The 19,248-nt window shown below is 45.2% G+C and overlaps 1 protein-coding gene across 8 annotated transcripts; it reads left to right on the top strand.

The window, feature by feature from the left end:
• The first annotated feature begins 1,563 nt into the window (after nucleotides 1-1,563).
• Nucleotides 1,564-18,951, top strand: LOC126997414 (glutamate receptor ionotropic, delta-2-like). Of its 8 annotated transcripts, none has more exons than XM_050858490.1 (13): nucleotides 1,564-1,674; nucleotides 1,998-2,187; nucleotides 12,089-12,278; nucleotides 14,699-14,788; nucleotides 15,158-15,261; nucleotides 15,482-15,576; nucleotides 15,962-16,116; nucleotides 16,514-16,664; nucleotides 16,921-17,138; nucleotides 17,441-17,592; nucleotides 17,813-17,920; nucleotides 18,205-18,368; nucleotides 18,647-18,951. In XM_050858490.1, exons 4-13 carry the CDS (start codon nucleotides 14,741-14,743, stop codon nucleotides 18,901-18,903), a joined length of 1,452 nt encoding a protein of 483 aa, XP_050714447.1. In that variant the 5' UTR covers nucleotides 1,564-1,674; nucleotides 1,998-2,187; nucleotides 12,089-12,278; nucleotides 14,699-14,740; the 3' UTR covers nucleotides 18,904-18,951. The 8 variants fall into 8 exon arrangements, with proteins under 8 accessions (XP_050714447.1, XP_050714446.1, XP_050714453.1 ...); XM_050858489.1 differs by having other exon boundaries at nucleotides 1,579-1,674; nucleotides 1,959-2,187; XM_050858496.1 differs by having other exon boundaries at nucleotides 1,579-1,674; nucleotides 1,959-2,187; nucleotides 18,612-18,830.
• The last annotated feature ends 297 nt before the right edge of the window (nucleotides 18,952-19,248 follow it).

A 19,248-nucleotide genomic window follows, 5' to 3' on the forward strand; every position in this document is an offset into this window, starting at 1 on the left:
CTTGTGGTATTCTCATTTTTTCATATGGTTGTACATATGCAAGGAAGAAGCGGCCACTCTAGTCATTGGAGCAAGGCAGTGTCTGTTAGCAGCCTTCTGACTCGCATTCCCCAGTGTCATGTAATTATTTATTTGGATTTTTTTAGGTTGTGTGCGTATGTGTGTGTGTGTGTGTGTGTGTGTGTGTGTGTGTGTGTGTGTGTGTATATATATATATATATATATATATATATATATATATATATATATATATATATATATATATATATATATATATATATATATATATATATATATATATATCTATTTATATATAGATATATAGATACCCACAGACACACACACACACACACACACACACACACACACACACATTTATAATGAATGTAAACCACTAAAAATGTCAATTCCATATGTTCTAAGTTTGTGAGTTGTAGGTGAGCTAAGAGGTGCTGCAGCCCTATGGAACAGTGGTGCAGTACAAAGCTATCTCATTGATGTTTTCATTTGTTTCGTTGGTGACACTGACTTTTGGCTTCACTCACAGGAGCCTCAACCTCTTCAGACGAGTTTTTAGGTATTCATTGATGTTCAAACATTCTCCTCAGCTGTACCACCTTTTGTAGCTACTGTGATGTTTGAAGAATATCTCATTGAATATACTGATAAATAGGAGTTATGTGTTTAAAAATAAGTTTATAGTTTACCATGCTGTTCTGTATATGACAAGACATGGTTGACTATCTGCCTTATAAATGTTGGCATCCCCGTGTACAGGGTGCTTAATTAGCTCGTCATTTAACTTTCCTTTATATTTTCTTGACACACTCGTACTCTGTGACATATCATAAACAATCCTCTTACTACATCTTCAATTAATGATTGGGATGACTGATTAATTTCATAAATTGCAAATATCACCATCAATGACTTAGATTGTGGCAAAAAAAAAATTCACACTGTCATATATTAGGACACTCTGACTTGTCCATTTCTTTACAAGTGAACAATAAAACTCATTCACCCAAATCTGCTATCTCTCAACCTCAAATTCGCAGCTTGAGTAACCGGAATCGGACAACAGGTGTGGAAGACTCGCTCCATGACACGGATGCATTGTCAGAAAGATGGTTGTATTGTTGGTGCATTGCCGAATAATGAATATCAAGTGAGGTTCACCGGAAATATATATATTTCGCCCCTACATTTATATGAACTAATGAGAAATGGATATTTTCAAAGAAATGTAACTGGCAGTGGAAATTTTCTTTACCTTCTCTGCCCTTTTTTTTTTTCTTATTCTTCTTTATTCGTAGTGACATTCGAATCCCGGCATTTTGTTATTTTTTTTCAAAGTGGGATTATTGCCTCCTGCCTTCGTTACAATCTCTGCTAAGCAGCAATCTACTATAATACATGACGCGTTATTATGACGGATATATAGTTACCACCGGATGCCGTCAAGTTACAAATGAACGTCAGAAGCTTCTCGGCCAAAGCTACATCATCGCCTTCATATGGTGATTCGAATCCAGGCTTCATTCCCACGGACCAGCCGCTGCCCGGGCCCCGGCCCCCCGGGCCTTCATCAGTTGTTCTCACGGCGTCCAGAAGGGTGGTGTGTCCGGCTTCACTGTGAACCCGCTGCTTGCTCTGACTGCCGCCACTCACCAGGTAATTGACGTTTAGACATGTGCTTGCAAAATGTCACTCCACCGTATCTCAGTAGCTTTTAATAAAATACTGCTGGCTTTGAAAGCATGAACTAATCAAATATTGTAACAGGTGGGTAGGGTAACAGCTAGTTGAACTGTATAGGTGGAAAGGAATATGATTCGAGCCTCACCGATGTAATTACTTGACTACTCCCTGTGGACTGGACGACTTCCATTCTAAAAGGTCACCTTTAGACAGGCCTCCTTACATCTATCACTCGTTCTTTCTCACCTCGCTCATAGGCAGCAGTAATTCATGAAACTAATGAGTGTATGGGTGAGTGGGTGAACGAGTGTACAGACAAGATACTCAAGCTACAGCTTCGTGGGAGTGTTCGAGGACTGGACAGCGGTGGTGGGTCAGAGGCGCGTCGAGGTGGAGCGGCAGCAGCGACTCGTCACTCATCTCCAGCAGGTGGCCGTCCCAGTCTCCGCGTGCTGTCCTGCTGATCACCGCGTTAACCTTATACAGGTGTGCATGTCACTTTCTTGTTTAGTGATCAGGGTTAAGATTCGTTTTAGTACCGTGCCAGTATTTCATTAACTACCTTATGAAACGTCACTAGCTCTTCATATAACTTTTCTACAAACGTTCAACAATCATGGAAACGCTTTCAAAATCCAATTCAAGGACTATTTATTGTTGAAAATAGGGGATAATATTCACGAAAGCGCAGCCTTTTCTGGCGGGGGCCGCGGCGGTGGTGCAGCCGGTGTTGCGAGAAATACCTCCTCGCAGAAATAAATCGCATATACATGTGGGGGGGTCCAGGGGGGGGGGGCGCAGCCCCCCTGGTTAGAAGGGGAGATCGAGGGGGGCGAAGCCCCCCCGTTAGCAGGTCGTAAAGTTCGGTTGGAGTAGTTTAAATATGCTCCCCCACCCTAAACCCTCTGACTTTTGATGTCAACCCACTGAGGTACTGGCGTGATACAAAAACGCTTCAAAATTTTGAAGCACTTTGCCAAGAATATTCAAGGGTGCTGTGCACCGTCGGCACCATCTGAGAGGGTGTTTAGCAAGGCCGGCAATTTTTACACTCCTGAGCGAGTAAAAGAGAAACCTTCCGGGCATAAATGATGATAAAATGCAATTATGATATGTAAAGTGTAAACTTGTGTGAAAAAAAAAACTGTTTATATTTTTTGCATAATTTCATTAGAATTTTTATTTGTATCTGAGATCTGGAATAGGAATATTTGTATTTTTATTTGTAGTTTTTGAACCAGTACTTGTATTTGTATTTGTATTCTTAGATTCAGGAACAAAAGTATTTGTATTTGTATTTGACTTATAAAAAATCAGTATTTGATTCAACCCTGGTCAGAACAGGGTCAGTGGCGTAGCTAAGGGTCTTCAGATTAACAGGCCTATGAGATGACAGTTACCTCGAGGAGAGGGATTTTTTTCAGTCTTGTGCATATTTCTGTCATATCAATTATCAGAGTCGTATACCCCAGGGGGGGGTCAGACGACTCCATCTGCTAAAAGGTCCACTGTCTAAGAAAATCAAAAAGAAAAACTGGAACAAAAGTCCCCGAACCCCATCACCCCTCAAGTGCCTACCAAGGTCCACATTTAGTAGAAAAAAGACACACACACCCTGTAACAGCTCTGGGTACGCCCCCGATCATCGTTTTACAGCTCTGGGTACGCCCCCGATCATCGTTTTACAGCTCTGGGTACGCCCCCGATCATCGTTTTACAGCTCTGGGTACGCCCCCGATCATCGTTTTACAGCTCTGGGTACGCCCCCGATCATCGTTTTACAGCTCTGGGTACGCCCCCGATCATCGTTTTACAGCTCTGGGTACGCCCCGATCATCGTTTTACAGCTCTGGGTACGCCCCCGATCATCGTTTTACAGCTCTGGGTACGCCCCAGATCATCGTTTTACAGCTCTGGGTACGCCCCTGATCATCGTTTTACAGCTCTGGGTACGCCCCCGATCATCGTTTTACAGCTCTGGGTACGCCCGCGATCATCGTCTTACTGCTCTGGGTACGACCCCGATCATCGTTTTACAGCTCTGGGTACGCCCCTGATCATCGTTTTACAGCTCTGGGTACGCCCCTGATCATCGTTTTACAGCTCTGGGTACGCCCCTGATCATCGTATTACAGCTCTGGGTACGCCTCTGATCATCGTTTTACAGCTCTGGGTACGCCTCTGATCATCGTTTTACAGCTCTGGGTACGCCCCTGATCATCGTTTTACAGCTCTGGGTACGCCCCCGATCATCGTTTTACAGCTCTGGGTACGCCTCTGATCATCGTTTTACAGCTCTGGGTACGCCCCTGATCATCGTTTTACAGCTCTGGGTACGCCCCCGATCATCGTTTTACAGCTCTGGGTACGCCCCTGATCATCGTTTTACAGCTCTGGGTACGCCCCAGATCATCGTTTTACAGCTCTGGGTACGCCTCTGATCATCGTTTTACAGCTCTGGGTACGCCCCTGATCATCGTTTTACAGCTCTGGGTACGCCCCCAATCATCGTTTTACAGCTCTGGGTACGCCCCTGATCATCGTTTTACAGCTCTGGGTACGCCTCTGATCATCGTTTTACAGCTCTGGGTACGCCTCTGATCATCGTTTTACAGCTCTGGGTACGCCTCTGATCATCGTTTTACAGCTCTGGGTACGCCCCTGATCATCGTTTTACAGCTCTGGGTACGCCCCTGATCATCGTTTTACAGCTCTGGGTACGCCTCTGATCATCGTTTTACAGCTCTGGGTACGCCTCTGATCATCGTTTTACAGCTCTGGGTACGCCTCTGATCATCGTTTTACAGCTCTGGGTACGCCCCTGATCATCGTTTTACAGCTCTGGGTACGCCCCTGATCATCGTTTTACAGCTCTGGGTACGCCTCTGATCATCGCATCTTTTTGGCATTTTCCGATGGGTGCCAGTCTTAGCTAAGCCACTGAACAGGGCAATGGTGAGTGTTCAGGGTTGTAAAAGACATGATTGATGCAAACCAAAATGTTGCTGCTTCTGGGGAACACATGACCAGAGTTACCTGAATGATGCTTATATTTTTACTGCAGTATATAATTAATTCTTCCATAACATCTTAGTCACGAGTTTCACAGAAGCAATAGAGTAAAAAAGTTAGTAACGAGCTTCAAAGAGAGATCCGACGGATGGATAGCCACTCGATTAAATGACAAATTTCTACTGACTTTGCTTTTATGGGAAATGGGGCAGCAATGACAGTCTGATGGATGAATCAAATTGCATACTATGTTTATAATTGTAAGACTGAGACGAGTTAAAATCAGTAATCTTTCCGGGAGGGAGTATAGAGACACCTCTCAAACAAACTTTAATCATTCTTTTTTTTTTTCCTTGTCATCTTTTTACAGTAGTAGTACGTTACTGGCCTTTCTCTGATTGTCTTGCCTTTTGATTTGCTTCCTGTACTGTTAAAAAAAAAAAAACTGCAGCATCACAGCATCAGTGCCCTGGTGGTCATGTTTCACAAGACTTGACACTGAAGGACTCATCAGAATAAAGTATTTAATTGCTTTTTGGGGGAAAGATGAAGTGTCAAACGTAGTCAGTTTAAGGGAGAGAAGTAACTACCATGCTGCTAGGCTGTCAGGAAAACTGAGGCAAGTTGAGCCCTCAAGAACCACTCTTCCACAAGCGTCAAAACAGCAAGAGAGCAGAACCTATAAAACCTCCTTTGTCTTAAAAGGTGAGGCTGATGGATATGACGCACGAGTTGGGAGGATAATGCAGTTTCTTATACACTTGTAGCTCTTTTAAAGTTGGCACTTGTGTGCTTATGATTCATACGGCTCGTTTTTTATGATATATAAGGTAAATCTCAAATTATGAGCATTTATTGGAGTTCTTTAGAGTGTAGGGGCTTCACAGAAGTTGCTATTGCAGATATGGAATCTGGTGGGAGACTGGAGACACTTCTCTCACTTGCTAGCTTTCTGGTGTCTTAATAACCCTCAGCGAACATCTAAGATAGAGATTATCCCTGCTTTCCTATGGCAGCCATATAAGTTCACTCCTAATAATGTCTACAGTGCCTGGTCAGAATCCTCTGTTGACACTCATCGTGCTGCTCGAATAGTTCTACAGGACACTTCTCCAGACATGAAGGAGGAAGCGAGTGACGGAAGCAGAGGTCCTTGACACCTCATTGTGGGCCCACTTGGGAGCCATTTCAGTCATCAGAACCACGGAAGCACCTCTGGAAAGTTTGGTCTCATTGTACGTCACTGGTGGTAGACCATTCATTATTAGTTACTACTATAGGCATTTATAAAAATTAGGTTCCCCTACTTCACTACAGCAGAAACCTGTTGCATGAGGAATAGAAAATTCATGACGAATAAACTATACACAGTAGCTACCATTCCATGCTGTCCTCTAATTTTCAAATCTTTACTTGTAGATGTTCTTTCCTCCAGTGCTGTAATCTTGGCAGAGATTAGGCACCAGAGAACCATGAATAGATATGACAGCTGATGCGCAGAAAAGGGACTTGACAACCTAAAGGATACCTATCTGGATGGCCATCTAACATGTGGAGAGGTGTCATTAAAAGTACACAATGAGGACATCTCAATGAAGAAAACTGGCAAGCAGGGATGTTCATACTCCATGTAGCAATTGAAAGGATCTCTGCACCCGGGTTTCTTCATTGTGAAGAAAGGAGGCAGCTCAAGGGCACACAAAAAAAGAAAACAATAATAAAAAAAAGCCCGCTACTTGCTGCTCCTAAAAAAGAAACAAAAGAGGTGGCCGAAAGCGAGATCAAATACGGGAGGAGAGATGTTCTGAAACCCTCCTCTTGAAAGAGTTCAAGTCGTAGGCAGGAGGAAATACAGATGAAGGAAGATTGTTCCAGAGTTTACCAGCGTGAGGGATGAAAGAGTGAAGATGCTGGTTAACTCTTGCATAAGGGGTTTGGACAGTATAGGGAAGAGCATGAGTAGAAAGTCGAGTATAGCGGGGCCGCGGGAGGGGGGGAGGCATGCAGTTAGCAAGTTCAGAAGAGCAGTCAGCGTGAAAATATCGATAGAAGATAGAGAGGCAACATTGCTGCGGAATTTAAGAGGTAGAAGACTATCAGTATGAGGAGGAGAGCTGATGAGACGAAGAGCCTTAGCCTCCACTCTGTCCAGAAGAGCTGTGTGAGTGGAGCCCCCCCACACATGAGATGCATACTCCATACGAGGGCGGACAAGGCCCCTGTATATGGACAGCAACTGTGCAGGGGAGAAGAACTGGCGGAGACGGTACAGAACGCCCAGCCTCGAGGAAGCTGTTTTAGTAAGAGATGAGATATGAAGTTTCCAGTTGAGATTTTGAGTTAAGGATAGACCGAGGATGTTTAGTGTTGAGGAAGGTGATAGCTGGGTGTTGTCAAAGAATAGGGGATAGTTGTTTGGAAGATTGTGTCGAGTGGATAGGTGGAGAAACTGTGTTTTTGAGGCGTTGAAGGGCACCAGGTTCTTCTTGCCCCAATCGGAAATAATAGTAAGGTCTGAGGCTAAGCGTTCTGCAGCCTCCAGCCTTGAGTCGTTAAGTTCCTGTAGGGTGGGTCTTCTATTAAAAGAAGTTGAGTAATGCAGAGTGGAATCATCGGCGTAGGAATGGATAGGACAGTTCGAAGACTGATTGCGAATGACAGTCTCCATTAACTTACAAACAATATATGTCAGGCTAATTGGTCGATAGTTTTCTGGATGAGACTTGTCCCCCTTTTTGAAAATTGGTGTGACATTTGCTAGTTTCCAATCCGACGGGACTTTTCCAGCTGTTAAAGATTTATTGAATATGATGGAGAGCGGTTTACAAATTTGATGTTTGATTTCTTTTAAGACCCAAGGGGTAATTTTGTCTGGACCAGGAGCTTTGCTTACTTTAATCTTTTCAATTGTGCATAAAATGTCACTTTCTACGATGAGCACGCCACTTAACATCTTTTCGGTCCTTCTAACATCCGGCGGTTGAGGTGATAAACAATCTTCGTTGGTAAATACGGATGCGAAAAAGTTATTTAGGATTGTAGCCATTTCATTTTCATCGTTCGTGTGGTTACCATTCTCATTAGCAAGCGGTCCGATACCACAAGTGAGTGACTTTTTATTATTTACATAGCTAAAAATTCTTTAGGATTAGATTTACTCGTTTCCGCTATATATTCTTCAAAAAATTTCCTGCTTCGTTTTATTAATTTCTTGGTTTCGCGGCGAATTCTGTCCAACTTTAGTTTGTCAGCCTCACTCTGAGTTGATATGTATCTACTGTATACGCGTTTTTTAAGAGATAGGCTATTTTGAATTTCGTTATTCCACCATTTGGGTTTCTTCTTAAAAGCTGAACGTCTGTTACGACAGGGTACGCAAATACTTATGGTATTGTTCAATATTGTGTTGAAGGCCCCCCAAGATTTATTAATATCTGTTTCCGCCGTGATTTCAGTCCAGTCAGAATTATTTAGAATTGATCGGAGTCTTACGAAATTCGCTCTCTGATAATCAGGCACCTTTTCTTTACTAGGAGTTATTTTACTTTCTTTCATATTGATGCTGAATGTGATTGTTCGGTGATCGCTAGAACTAAAAATTGGACCAACATTTACTTCGTTAACTAGATCAGCTGTCGTTGAAAAGATAAGGTCAAGTATATTATTTTCCCGAGTCGGTTCTTGAACGTGTTGATGTAAATCACTTTCTAGTAAATTTGTGTACAGGTCGAGCCTTGTATGACAGTTCAACGGTTCACCCCATCTTTTCACTGGCAAGTTAAAGTCCCCAACAATTACTGCCTCGCAACTGCTACTTGTTTCTAATAATAATTCACTTAATGCGTGGTCGATATCAAGAGTCTGCCTTGGCGGTCTGTAGATAAGTCCTATTACTATTTTACGAGATTTATTTTTTATTTCAATGAAGACCGTGTCTACATTGGTTATAATATCTGTTTTCATGGATCTGGATGGAGAGAGTTGTGGATATAAAAGATAACGCCTCCACCCTGTCTGTTCTCTCTTTCATGGCTAAAGATGGTATAACCCGGTAATCTATATTCCGCAATGAAATCTCTATTTGAAGAGTCTATCCAAGATTCTGTGACTCCGATGATGTGATAATGATTTGTAGCTGCGAGGACTTCTAAGTCTTCAAATTTGTTACATAGGCTACGAGCGTTTACATAGCAAGCTTTAATGTGATTCGAGTCGGGGGTTTCGCGGGTTGAGTGCTCCCTTACGGTGGAGCTGCTGGTGTTCTCGCCTCCGCGTTTTTTGGCTTTCGAAGAGCCATTTGGTCACAGAGCAGCCTTCCGAAACGGGCTGCTTCAACAGGGTTTAAGTGGATGCCATCAGCAAGGAACAAGTCTGAATCGTAGTAAAAACTGTTCCACAAGTTAGCGAACTTGACGTTTTCTTGTGAGCAAAGGGACTGAAGTCTGTTGTTTGTGCTGAAGGCCTTACTGTAAAAGCTAGATTCGGCACCGACCCTCGGGAGGATTTCTGAGATTATGATGTTACTGGCATCCGTTTTACGTTTATACTGCTTGATCATGCGGCGGTATTTCTCAAGCAGTTCCTCAGAACGGGTTGTCTTTACGTCATTTGTCCCCGCGTGAATGACAGAGGGTGTTTCGGTCGGCATTTCTCATGACATCATCGCACGCTGCGGTGATGTCGTCCAGTCTGGCACCTGGATACCAGTAACGTTTTCTGCGGCCGTTTGATGAACGACCACAGAAATCAACCAGCTGGCCACGCACCATGGAGTCCCCAACTAGGCGAGTCTCAAACTCATCCTCCATGGTGTCTGCCAGCACCTGGAACCTATTGAAGGTAGTGGGGGTCAGTAAATCCTTGGTTGTCTGCTTCGGTTTGGCTCCATTCCCTACAGGTTGGAACTCGACATCCTGTGAAGCAGGAAGAGAAGCGTTAAGTGGGGCAGGCTGGAAGTTGTCCTGTGAGGCAGGCTGGGGGTTAGCCTGTGAGGCAGGCTGGGGGTTAGCCTGTGAGGCAGGCTGGGGGTTAGCCTGTGAGGCAGGCTGGGGGTTAGCCTGTGAGGCAGGCTGGGGGTTAGCCTGTGAGGCAGGCTGGGGGTTAGCCTGGGATGGGGCTAGCCTGTGAGGCAGGCTGGGGGTTAGCCTGTGAGGCAGGCTGGGGGTTAGCCTGTGAGGCAGGCTGGGGGTTAGCCTGTGAGGCAGGCTGGGGGTTAGCCTGTGAGGCAGGCTGGGGGTTAGCCTGTGAGGCAGGCTGGGGATTAGCCTGTGAGTCAGGCTGGGGGTTAGCCTGTGATTCAGGCTGGAGTTAGCCTGTGAGGCAGGTTGTGGGTTAGCCTGTGTGGCAGACTGGGAGGTGGCCTGTGAGACAGGCTGGGGGTTATCCTGTGAGGCAGGCTGGGGGTTAGCCTGTGAGGCAGGCTGGGAGTCAACCTGTGAGGCAGGTAACACGTCCTCCCGTGAAGCAGGAGATTCGTCTGGAGAGGGCACAGTCTCGGTGGAGGGCCTCTCCACCATCGATGGTGGAGTCACTGCCACATTGCTTGCAACAAATTCCTGAAGGGCTTCGAATTTCTTTTCGTTTGACTTTCCATTCAGTCACAGCCTTCTGAAGTTGTAATCTTTGAACGCAGAGGCGGCAAGTTCTACTCAGCTGGAAGTACTGAGCTGCAAATCGTCCGGGACAGACGTCACACTTAAGGTTCGAAGGCATTGTTAGAAATTTAAGCGAGTTAACAGTTTGGGCAAATATTAAAAGCGCTTTCGAAATAACTTAAATTGTGACCATAAATTGAATTGGATAAAAATTTTGCATGGAAATTAGATACTGCTGTGTTAGATGCCTCCAACACTGGGAGTTCACTCCCACAGGGTCTTGAAAAAGCCTCATAGACCAATCGCTTGTCCTGAGCCTCGGTCACGAGAGAGACTTTCACAACCCGGCGCTTTTCAGCTATTGTCCTCGAAGTTTTGTCCCATAGAACGGGGCCGGCGTAGTCACACAGAGCAGAGCTGGCAAGGGAGGAGAGGAACCAGCAATTCGTTCCCATTTTCCGAAACGTCTAACCCAACTCTGTGACCCTTTCGAGGCCTCGCCAGTGGCACCTGTCACCAGGTGTTCTCCACCAACTCTAGAGAGTATCAGACGTCCTTCCTGAGAGACCAAAAAGCTGAAATATTCCTTGAGTATAAGAAAAACCCTCAGAAACTCCACCTAGAAGCCGGGAGGTACAACCTCAAATGGCCCACGGAAGACATCTCTTTCAGGAGAAAACAAGAACCAGCTGTTATGCAGAATAAGGATGGGAGTACCGTCGATAGAGGGGAAGGACAGGGAGCTCACACCGACAACTGGTTCCCAGGGAGGCTTTTTAGTGTAGAGGTCGCCACACTCCTCTACACCGCAGGCCTAAATAAATAGGCACGGTCCAGCTGACTAGGACCCTGGAACTCCAGCCATTGTCTCATAAAGAGATCCTCTGCCTGCAGTCCAATCCACCACTGCTGCTGCCCAGAGGCTTCACCGTGACCCTAGCACGGGATACAGATCAGGTATTACATCTTGTCCAAGGGTGACCTGAGACTATGCAGAGAAGGGACGTCTAGTTCCCTGAGGTGAAAACACTTGACGAAGAGTCTTTGACTACTCTGTCCAAGAGAGCTGTGAGTGGAGCCCCCCCCCCCCCCACACACACACACACATACACACACACTCGTGATGCATACTACACACGAGGGCTGACAAGGCCCCTGTATATGGATAACATATGTGCGGGGGAGAAGAACTGGCGGAGACGATACGCCCAACCTCGAGGTTAGCATGTATAGTTACGAATCTGCGGATCCGAGTTCGAATCCCGGCCTAGGCAGTCGGCACATATTCCACCCATCTGTTTATCCTCCCTTTCGGGATGGTCGATAAATGGCTACCTGAGGAAGTAAAATGTGGTAATCCGGATGTCTCATCGACCCATGTTAACAGACTAAAAGGGTCACTTCCCGCCACAGGCCCTTACCTGTGCGCCAGGCATGTCGATTCAGACAGCCGTGTGAATTACCTGTTTCTGCCACGGAGCCTTTGCTCGATGGATTGTCATGCCTGACTTGATTAGAAAAAAAAAGGGAAATCCGTAACAAACTATAGGTACACACTAAACAATAAATAAAATGCAACGAAGATGAGCACCGAGGTCACGCACAACTTACAGTATGCCTTAAACTTTACCTTACCAGTTAAATAACTTTCTTTTACAGATTTCCTCTCAACCTGAAAGGCAGATGGTCGTCCAGAGCTATTAATGAATACTTAAATAATAGCACCCTAACCTTGAAAGGAACGAGCATATGTAAAAATAAAACCCAACTCCTCACCTCAGGTGATACGACAACAGCTGACTACACACCACGTGGCCTCCAAGACATTAATACCACTTCAGAATTGCTATGATGGCCTGAAGTGACTCAAGCACACTAGTCCATAAGCACAGCCTTGTTGCAGCTGACACACTGAACCCTATCTTTGTCTGCCTTGGATAGACACAAAAGGTCACTCACGGGGTCCTCGAGGTAAGTTGCACCAATAAAAACTATGTATCCTGTTAAGACAATACAAATTTCTAGGAACGCTTACAATGTATTTTACGTAATAACTCCCTGAGATGCAAAAGAATATTCATTGGTAGTTTTATGGGAACACACAAGTAGAGAACGACACATAATACTCGTAGTTACCTTTACACTATCACCAAGTTTGTAGACAAACTAAAAATGGACACAACACACCTGGAATCTCTTTACATCTCTAGCCATAGGCACAGCATAACTGAGGACATAGCCGAAACCGAAGCAAAAAGCTAGTTGCCATGACTTACCTCTGAAAGGGCCTAAACGTGGATTGAAGATTGTGTGTGTATGTGTGTGTGTAATTCACCTCTTGGTCTGCTGCGGGTCTCTCTCGAGACTGCCTACTCACACGCAACATACCAGTAGGTGAAAGAAGATAAACCCGGGTGTGTGTGTGTGTGTGTGTGTGTGTGTGTGTGTGTGTGTGTGTGTGTGTGTGTGTGTGTGTGCTCCGGCCGTCAGAATACCCTCATCACCTGTTACCCTATTAAAACCAAAGGGTATCAACTGCATATTCTAAATAAGTTCCTGTCCTGTTACCGCACGCGTCTTTACGAACAAGTCAATTTTGATCATTAACGTAAAAAGTAAAAAGCACACATCATCAGCAGCAGCTGTGGTGAACATCTTAATTGATATTCAAGTGGAAATCACAAGTGTGCAATTGGATGATTACATAGTGTTGAGACCATTAGAATTACATCAGCGTGACATGTTAATAACCCCTAATTTAACATTAAAGTGAATTGCCATCAACCTCCTCGGCCACCTTGCTCCATAACTACCAATATTGATCCTCCCTTTTCTATTTCTATGTTTGCGTTTGTTTGTTTGTCTCTTTGCGTGTAGCCTGCCACGAGTGTAGGGGATAAGTAAGGTAAGTAAGTAATGGTCGCCTATATACAGGATTGATGGCAAAGATGACATGATGATTAACAAAATAGTAGATGCCCTTAATGCTGAACAAATCATTAATCTGAAAAAGAAAAAAAAACGTGGGTAAGAACAGGTTCGAAATAGGAGTACAGGAATAGGTAGCCACTAGAGAACAGAACCAAGACTACTGTTAACTATGGAAAAAAAAACTAATTATTGGCAAAGGGAAAATAGGAAAATGACGGAACAGTGTAATAGTTATAGAGACCATTGCCAACAGTGTGATTAAATCTTTTAAACACGTGTGAATGACGACAAGCAGAGAATCGTAGGAGGAACTAGTAGTGTTTTTAGGAGAAAGAGGGGGGGAGGGGGGGTGTAAGGGAGAAAAGGAGGGGGGAGTGAGAAAAGAAGGAAGAAGAGGGATGGATACGATTATACGATTCTCTCTCTCTCTCTCTCTCTCTCTCTCTCTCTCTCTCTCTCTCTCTCTCTCTCTCTCTCTCTCTCTCTCTCTCTCTCTCTCTCTCTCTCTCTCTCTCTCTCTCTCTCTGTAGTACATAATTACGCCTTTCGGAGAAATAATCAATTGGCTCTTCGATATTATTCTGTAGGTATTCGATTTTAAAAGTGTATGTTTTGATATCTCGCGTGCATTACCGTCGCAAAGGGGAAGCTGATGATGATGATTGGTACTATTATTTTTCTTCGTCTTATTATATACTATACACATTTATTACATTTGTAGGGAGGAAGGTAAATAAAAAAAGTATTGATATGTGAATATATCGATACATATAGATAAATAGATGAATAGATATACAGATAGTTATATACAGGCATTATTCATCTACAACTACGACAAACCTATCAGGAAGGACACGTGTGGCACAGCCCATGCCTTCTCATGTCATAATTTCAGTGGCCAAGTGTGGAGAAAAAAGCGCAGCGTGGCTCATTCGCATTCATATCCAATCAACATGAAAACGGAGTCAGCAGCAGGTGCTAACGGGCCACCTGGCGCAGGTGTGGGTTTCGCATGCCTTTGTTGTGGCCTTATTTTCATAATGCTTAAGAGAAGCAGCCACCTACCGTAACCTGACAGTCCCAAACTTCTCAACCAAGAGACGGGCGCGCCTCGTCGTCGGGCGTTAGAAACAAAACATCAGCTTCCGAGGACTGGTATGTCAATATAGCCAGGCGTATAGCACGTTAAAAAAGGTGTAAAGTTGGGAGCATACGCTATAGCTACGTGTGGACACGTTGTTCATCGTCACATTTGCCCTTGAGGTTGGGGTATAGAGTGTGATAGGACTATTTAAAAGGAAGTTAGATAAGGTATCTAGTGCTAAAAACAAGTCTAAACAACGCACATTATCAGTAGTCAACCACACTAACTCTCTAAATCCCCTGATACAGAATTATGAATACGTCATTATACCACGATCAGCATTATAGTGAGCACTGTCTTATTCTCCCTTACACAGCAGCTCCCCTCCGCTGCGTGACGGCTGGTTCAGGGCGCGGAGATGAACACTTCAAGGAAAAGAACATTTCTGAAGGTGGCGGTGGACCAGGTAACGAGTCACCCTTCCTTATAGCGTCTCACTACAGCCAAGCAGCAGGACTACGTTTGCTTGGTCATCATGCGCGAAAATACCCCGCGAGCATGTTTTAAGCGTGATCACAGTAAATTCCACCGCAATATAAACAGATTATTTAAAAAGGCATATTATACGCACCTATTTATAAGACGATTTTTTTCCCCAAACAGTGATACTGTAGTGGGAGTAGTAGTAGTAGTGGGAGGGTGTCTTGCTCATCATGGGGTATGGGGTGGAATAACACATGCAGAGTTGCACTTCTTTTTAGAGATTAAAACATAATGTGTATACGTATTTATTTATTTAATGTAAGTGATGTGTTCTCCCCCTCGTGGCGTGGAGTGGGGCACGTGGGTACGCGTGCGGCGCGACCAGCTGGGCGTCGTGCACATCACGGGACCCATGGACTACCTGCTGCAGATACTGGCGGACAAGCTGGAATTCGAGTGAGTAGTCCTGCTTGAACGTAGTCATCGAAACGCGCGCGCGCGCGCGCACGCACGCACACGCACACGCACACGCACACGCACACACACACACACACCCCTAGTAGACTCCTTTTATCGATGAGAGCTACTATGTTCATGAGTCAGTAATCAAGTACGTAACTACTCACTAATGTAAATAATTGCACCCAATTGATCTCCCCCTTCCCTGCCCCGACAGCTATGAACTAGTGCAGCCCGAGGACCACCTGTGGGGCACACCGCTCCCCGATGGCAACTGGTCGGGCATGCTGGGGATGCTGCAGCGGGAGGCAAGTCTCGTCTAAAATCTAGTGATCCCTGTATATGGAATCTTACTTATTTGACCCTCCTTTCGGAATCTCCTGTCCTCGGCGGGATCAATGCATAGCAGACTTTTGTTGTTGTTGTTTCACCCCTGACCTGCTTTCTTTACTATAAAACAAAAAAATATGCACTAACTCTGATACCAATACTAAGGTATATGTTCGTATTGTGATCTTTTTCTTCTGTTTTTAATCGAAATATGATGAAACTTCGAAGTAAAGCCACACTCTTGCTACGTCCTAGCCTCTGACCGCCGAACGTCACTAACTGCACTACTTGCTATGGCGTCAGAGTTTCCCTCGCAACATCCCCCGTGCCCTGACTCCTCACACCTTCCTCGGAACACCACAGGAAGTGGAGTTCGCCCTCGGTCCCTTCGGCGTGACGGCCTCCCGAGACACTGTCTGTGACTTCTCGGAGCCGGTGCTGACGGACAACAGCGGCATCCTGGTGGAGCGGCCCCACCAGGAGAGCGATGTCACGGGGTTTCTCAAGCCGTTTACTTTCTCGGTACATTCTTTTCCTCTCTATAACTCTTATATTTTCTTATTTCATTTATTTAGTTTAGTTTCATTCTATTTGTAGTTCCTCTTCCTTCTGTTTCCTTCCGCTTTTGTTTATATACAAGAGAAAATTTGCACTGGAGTTTTTTTCAACAGTATCATTTCTCTGGAGTTGTTCCCACCCTTTTGCATCCAATTCTTCGCCGATTGAAAACCTCAGTTCTTGCCAAGAAGGTTTATTTACCAAACCTCTTGAGTCTTAACGCCTATCCACTCTTCTAACTCTTCTCTTATTCCCTCTCTCCCATCCCTCCCAGACCCCTTTGCTTCTTCACGCTTCACGTTTCACATTTTATCTTAAACCTTTTTCAATCACTTCCACTTACTTTTATACCGCACCTCAGGTATGGCTGTCGATCCTGGCCGGCATGTTCGCCATTACTATCACCTTCGCCGCCGTGATGAAGGCCGAGGCAAGCATTTTCGTGCAGCCGATAGGAGGGAATTCTCTCTCCACGTCAGTCATGTGGGTCGTCAAGGCACTCACGCAGGAAGGTATTGTGTTTTTTCGGCTTTGTGCCACTGTTTTGAACTCTTACATACGTATACTACTTAATATATATAAATTTCCTTTTCTTTCTGGATACTAATGTATTTTTTTTCACTCCTTGTTACGGTTAGTTTTCTTTATTATTATTATTTTTGTTTCTTCCTACACTACGCCTATTTTCTTTTATACATAGTCGTAATGAAAAGAAAATATATATACCAGTCATGTGGGTGTATGTGCGCCAACACGTCTCTCCTGCAGCGACGGAGTGGCTGCCGCGGACGGACGGAAGCCGCGTGCTGGTGGTGACGTGGCTGCTGGCGTCGCTGGTGTTCATGTCGTCGTACAGCGGCATCCTGACAGCCATGCTCACCGTGCCTCGCGTCACCATCCCCATCGACTCCCTGCAGGATCTCGTGACGCAGACCAAGATGCCGTGGCGCCTCGAGTCCGGGTCATGGATGCTGCAGTACTTTAGGGTGCGTGAGCATGCGCGCGTGGGGACTGAAACCTATTAGGATGGCGTCGTTGGGTGGGCTAGGCAACGCGCCCCCCGGCAATGCCCTAACTGATTGAGTGATTTCACTAGTATCACAAGAAATCGGTATTCAACTCCCTTTTTCCCTCTTTGTTCTTTTATTCCACCTTCGTGATTGGTTGTAATTTTTCAGTCATTTATTCAGGTTTGCGATAAGGCGGAGGCACAAACGAGGTCATTGAAGATGTTATGACATTGTACTTACATATACGTCTTCATTAAGTGTGGCATCGTGTCTTATAGGAGTCGCAGGAAGGGCTCTCCCGAGAGGTGTACGACGGGCACGAGGGAGGCATTATTGACTGCTGGGCGGCCCGCGAGCCAATTTCGCAGGGTCGTTACGCGGCCATCTGCGATCACACCACCATGAAAAAGGCCATGTCGTGGGACTTTAGGTGAGTCTTCGAACGGCAGACAGACGGAGGCGTTCAGTCAAGGTGAGCATTAGAGCACCGAGTTATAACGAAGTTCCTTCCTCCGGGTCGGTCTGGAGATTGATGCTAATTTTCCGTATGTCCAATTTGAAGATGTGTTCTTTGGAATGTATTGTCGTTTTCCTCACTCATTTATACCGTCGATGAACAAATCAATGACTACATTAACTATTTTCTGCAGCACCAACGGGGCATGCCACCTCTACATCGCCCAGGAGGTGGTGTTCAGCTTCAATCTCGCCGTCGCCTTCAGGACAAAGTCGCCCTACAGAGAACTGGCCAACTACTGGTGCTTGTCCTAATATTTTGTCCCAGTCTTTCATCCCTAATTCTCTCGCTTTATCCCTATTTCTCATATTTTTCATTTCCTGCCTCTGTATCTCATCCCGACTGACAGATTAACTACATTTTATTTTGAAGAATCCAATTTTATAGAGCTCTATGGCGATATGCACATTTTGCTTCAATTCACCATCGACTGAGTCTCTTTGATGTGAATTGACAATCCTACATGCTCGTCCTTCCACATCCCAGCTACAATAACGAGACGATGAACTCCCTTCTCTCCACCAGGATCATGAAGCTGAAGGAGGCCGGCGTGATAGACATGTGGCTGAGGAATGAGATCGTCAACACCTCTCAGTGCCTCAAGTCGCCCTCCTTCGACAGGGCCACCAACCAGATCTCTGCCCTCGACCTGGAGTCCTACGTCGGCCCCTTCATGGTGTTGGTCGCAGGTATTGCGAGAGAGAGAGAGAGAGAGAGAGAGAGAGAGAGAGAGAGAGAGAGAGAGAGAGAGAGAGAGAGAGACTGACTCACGCGGCGTTAACAAGATAAGGAGAGAACAGGAAATACAAGAACAGGAAATACGATGTGAAAATACTATTAGATAAAAAAAAAAGTAAGAACTATGAAGCCATAACTATACTTTGCTAGTTTTGCCACTCATTTTTACATAATTTTACCACTACTCTCATTAGGATTAACCGTGGCGTTCGTGTCCTTCCTGGTGGAGACGATGACAGGGAGGCGTCAGTGCGTCGGGTGAATATGTTGGTAGAGACGAGGGCGCCTAGACTAACCTCCGCCTCCCCCTGCAACCTCGATAAATGCCCAAACTTAACTGGACAATCCCTATCCTGCTGCACCGAGACCTGCTCAAACCCAGTGCCGGATCTGCTTCGCTTCTCCGTGCAGCCTCACAAGTTTGGAGGCATATTGGTCCTTTTCCCCCTCTTCACCAACCTTTCATGCATAGACCAAAATATATAGTCCGCGTGGATATTGTAGTAAATGTGCAATGATACATTCTAACAGCAACCTGTGTTTTGTATGAATACCATCTCCTTCAACCCCATATCCCAACCTCGCTTCCTGAAACAACCGAACAGCCACATCTACTATCCATAGGCCTTGACCTGCTGCCCAGACGCTTTCGGCTTTCACTGCAAACATTTTAAAAGACACAAAAAGGATTAGTCGGTTTCTCATGGGTGTTTGTTATATACAGTGTAAAAAAATTATCCTTGTCATACTATCACCAGAGGCTCGTTTCGGCCGTGAGCCATCCATGGAAATATACCTACTCAACAACCTCTACGAAAGTCTTATCCAATG

This window comes from Eriocheir sinensis, chromosome 12 (genome assembly GCF_024679095.1).
Source record: "Eriocheir sinensis breed Jianghai 21 chromosome 12, ASM2467909v1, whole genome shotgun sequence".
NCBI classification, from domain to species: Eukaryota; Metazoa; Arthropoda; class Malacostraca; order Decapoda; family Varunidae; genus Eriocheir; species Eriocheir sinensis.

Bases quoted from the DNA above. Each gene is read 5' to 3' on its own strand.
- LOC126997414 (XM_050858490.1), top strand. From the start codon at position 14,741: ATGAACACTTCAAGGAAAAGAACATTTCTGAAGGTGGCGGTGGACCAG. The intron at 15,262-15,481 runs GTGAGTAGTCCT...CTGCCCCGACAG, and splicing joins GCGGACAAGCTGGAATTCGA to CTATGAACTAGTGCAGCCCG. The intron at 17,921-18,204 runs GTGCTTGTCCTA...TCTCTCCACCAG, and splicing joins AGAGAACTGGCCAACTACTG to GATCATGAAGCTGAAGGAGG.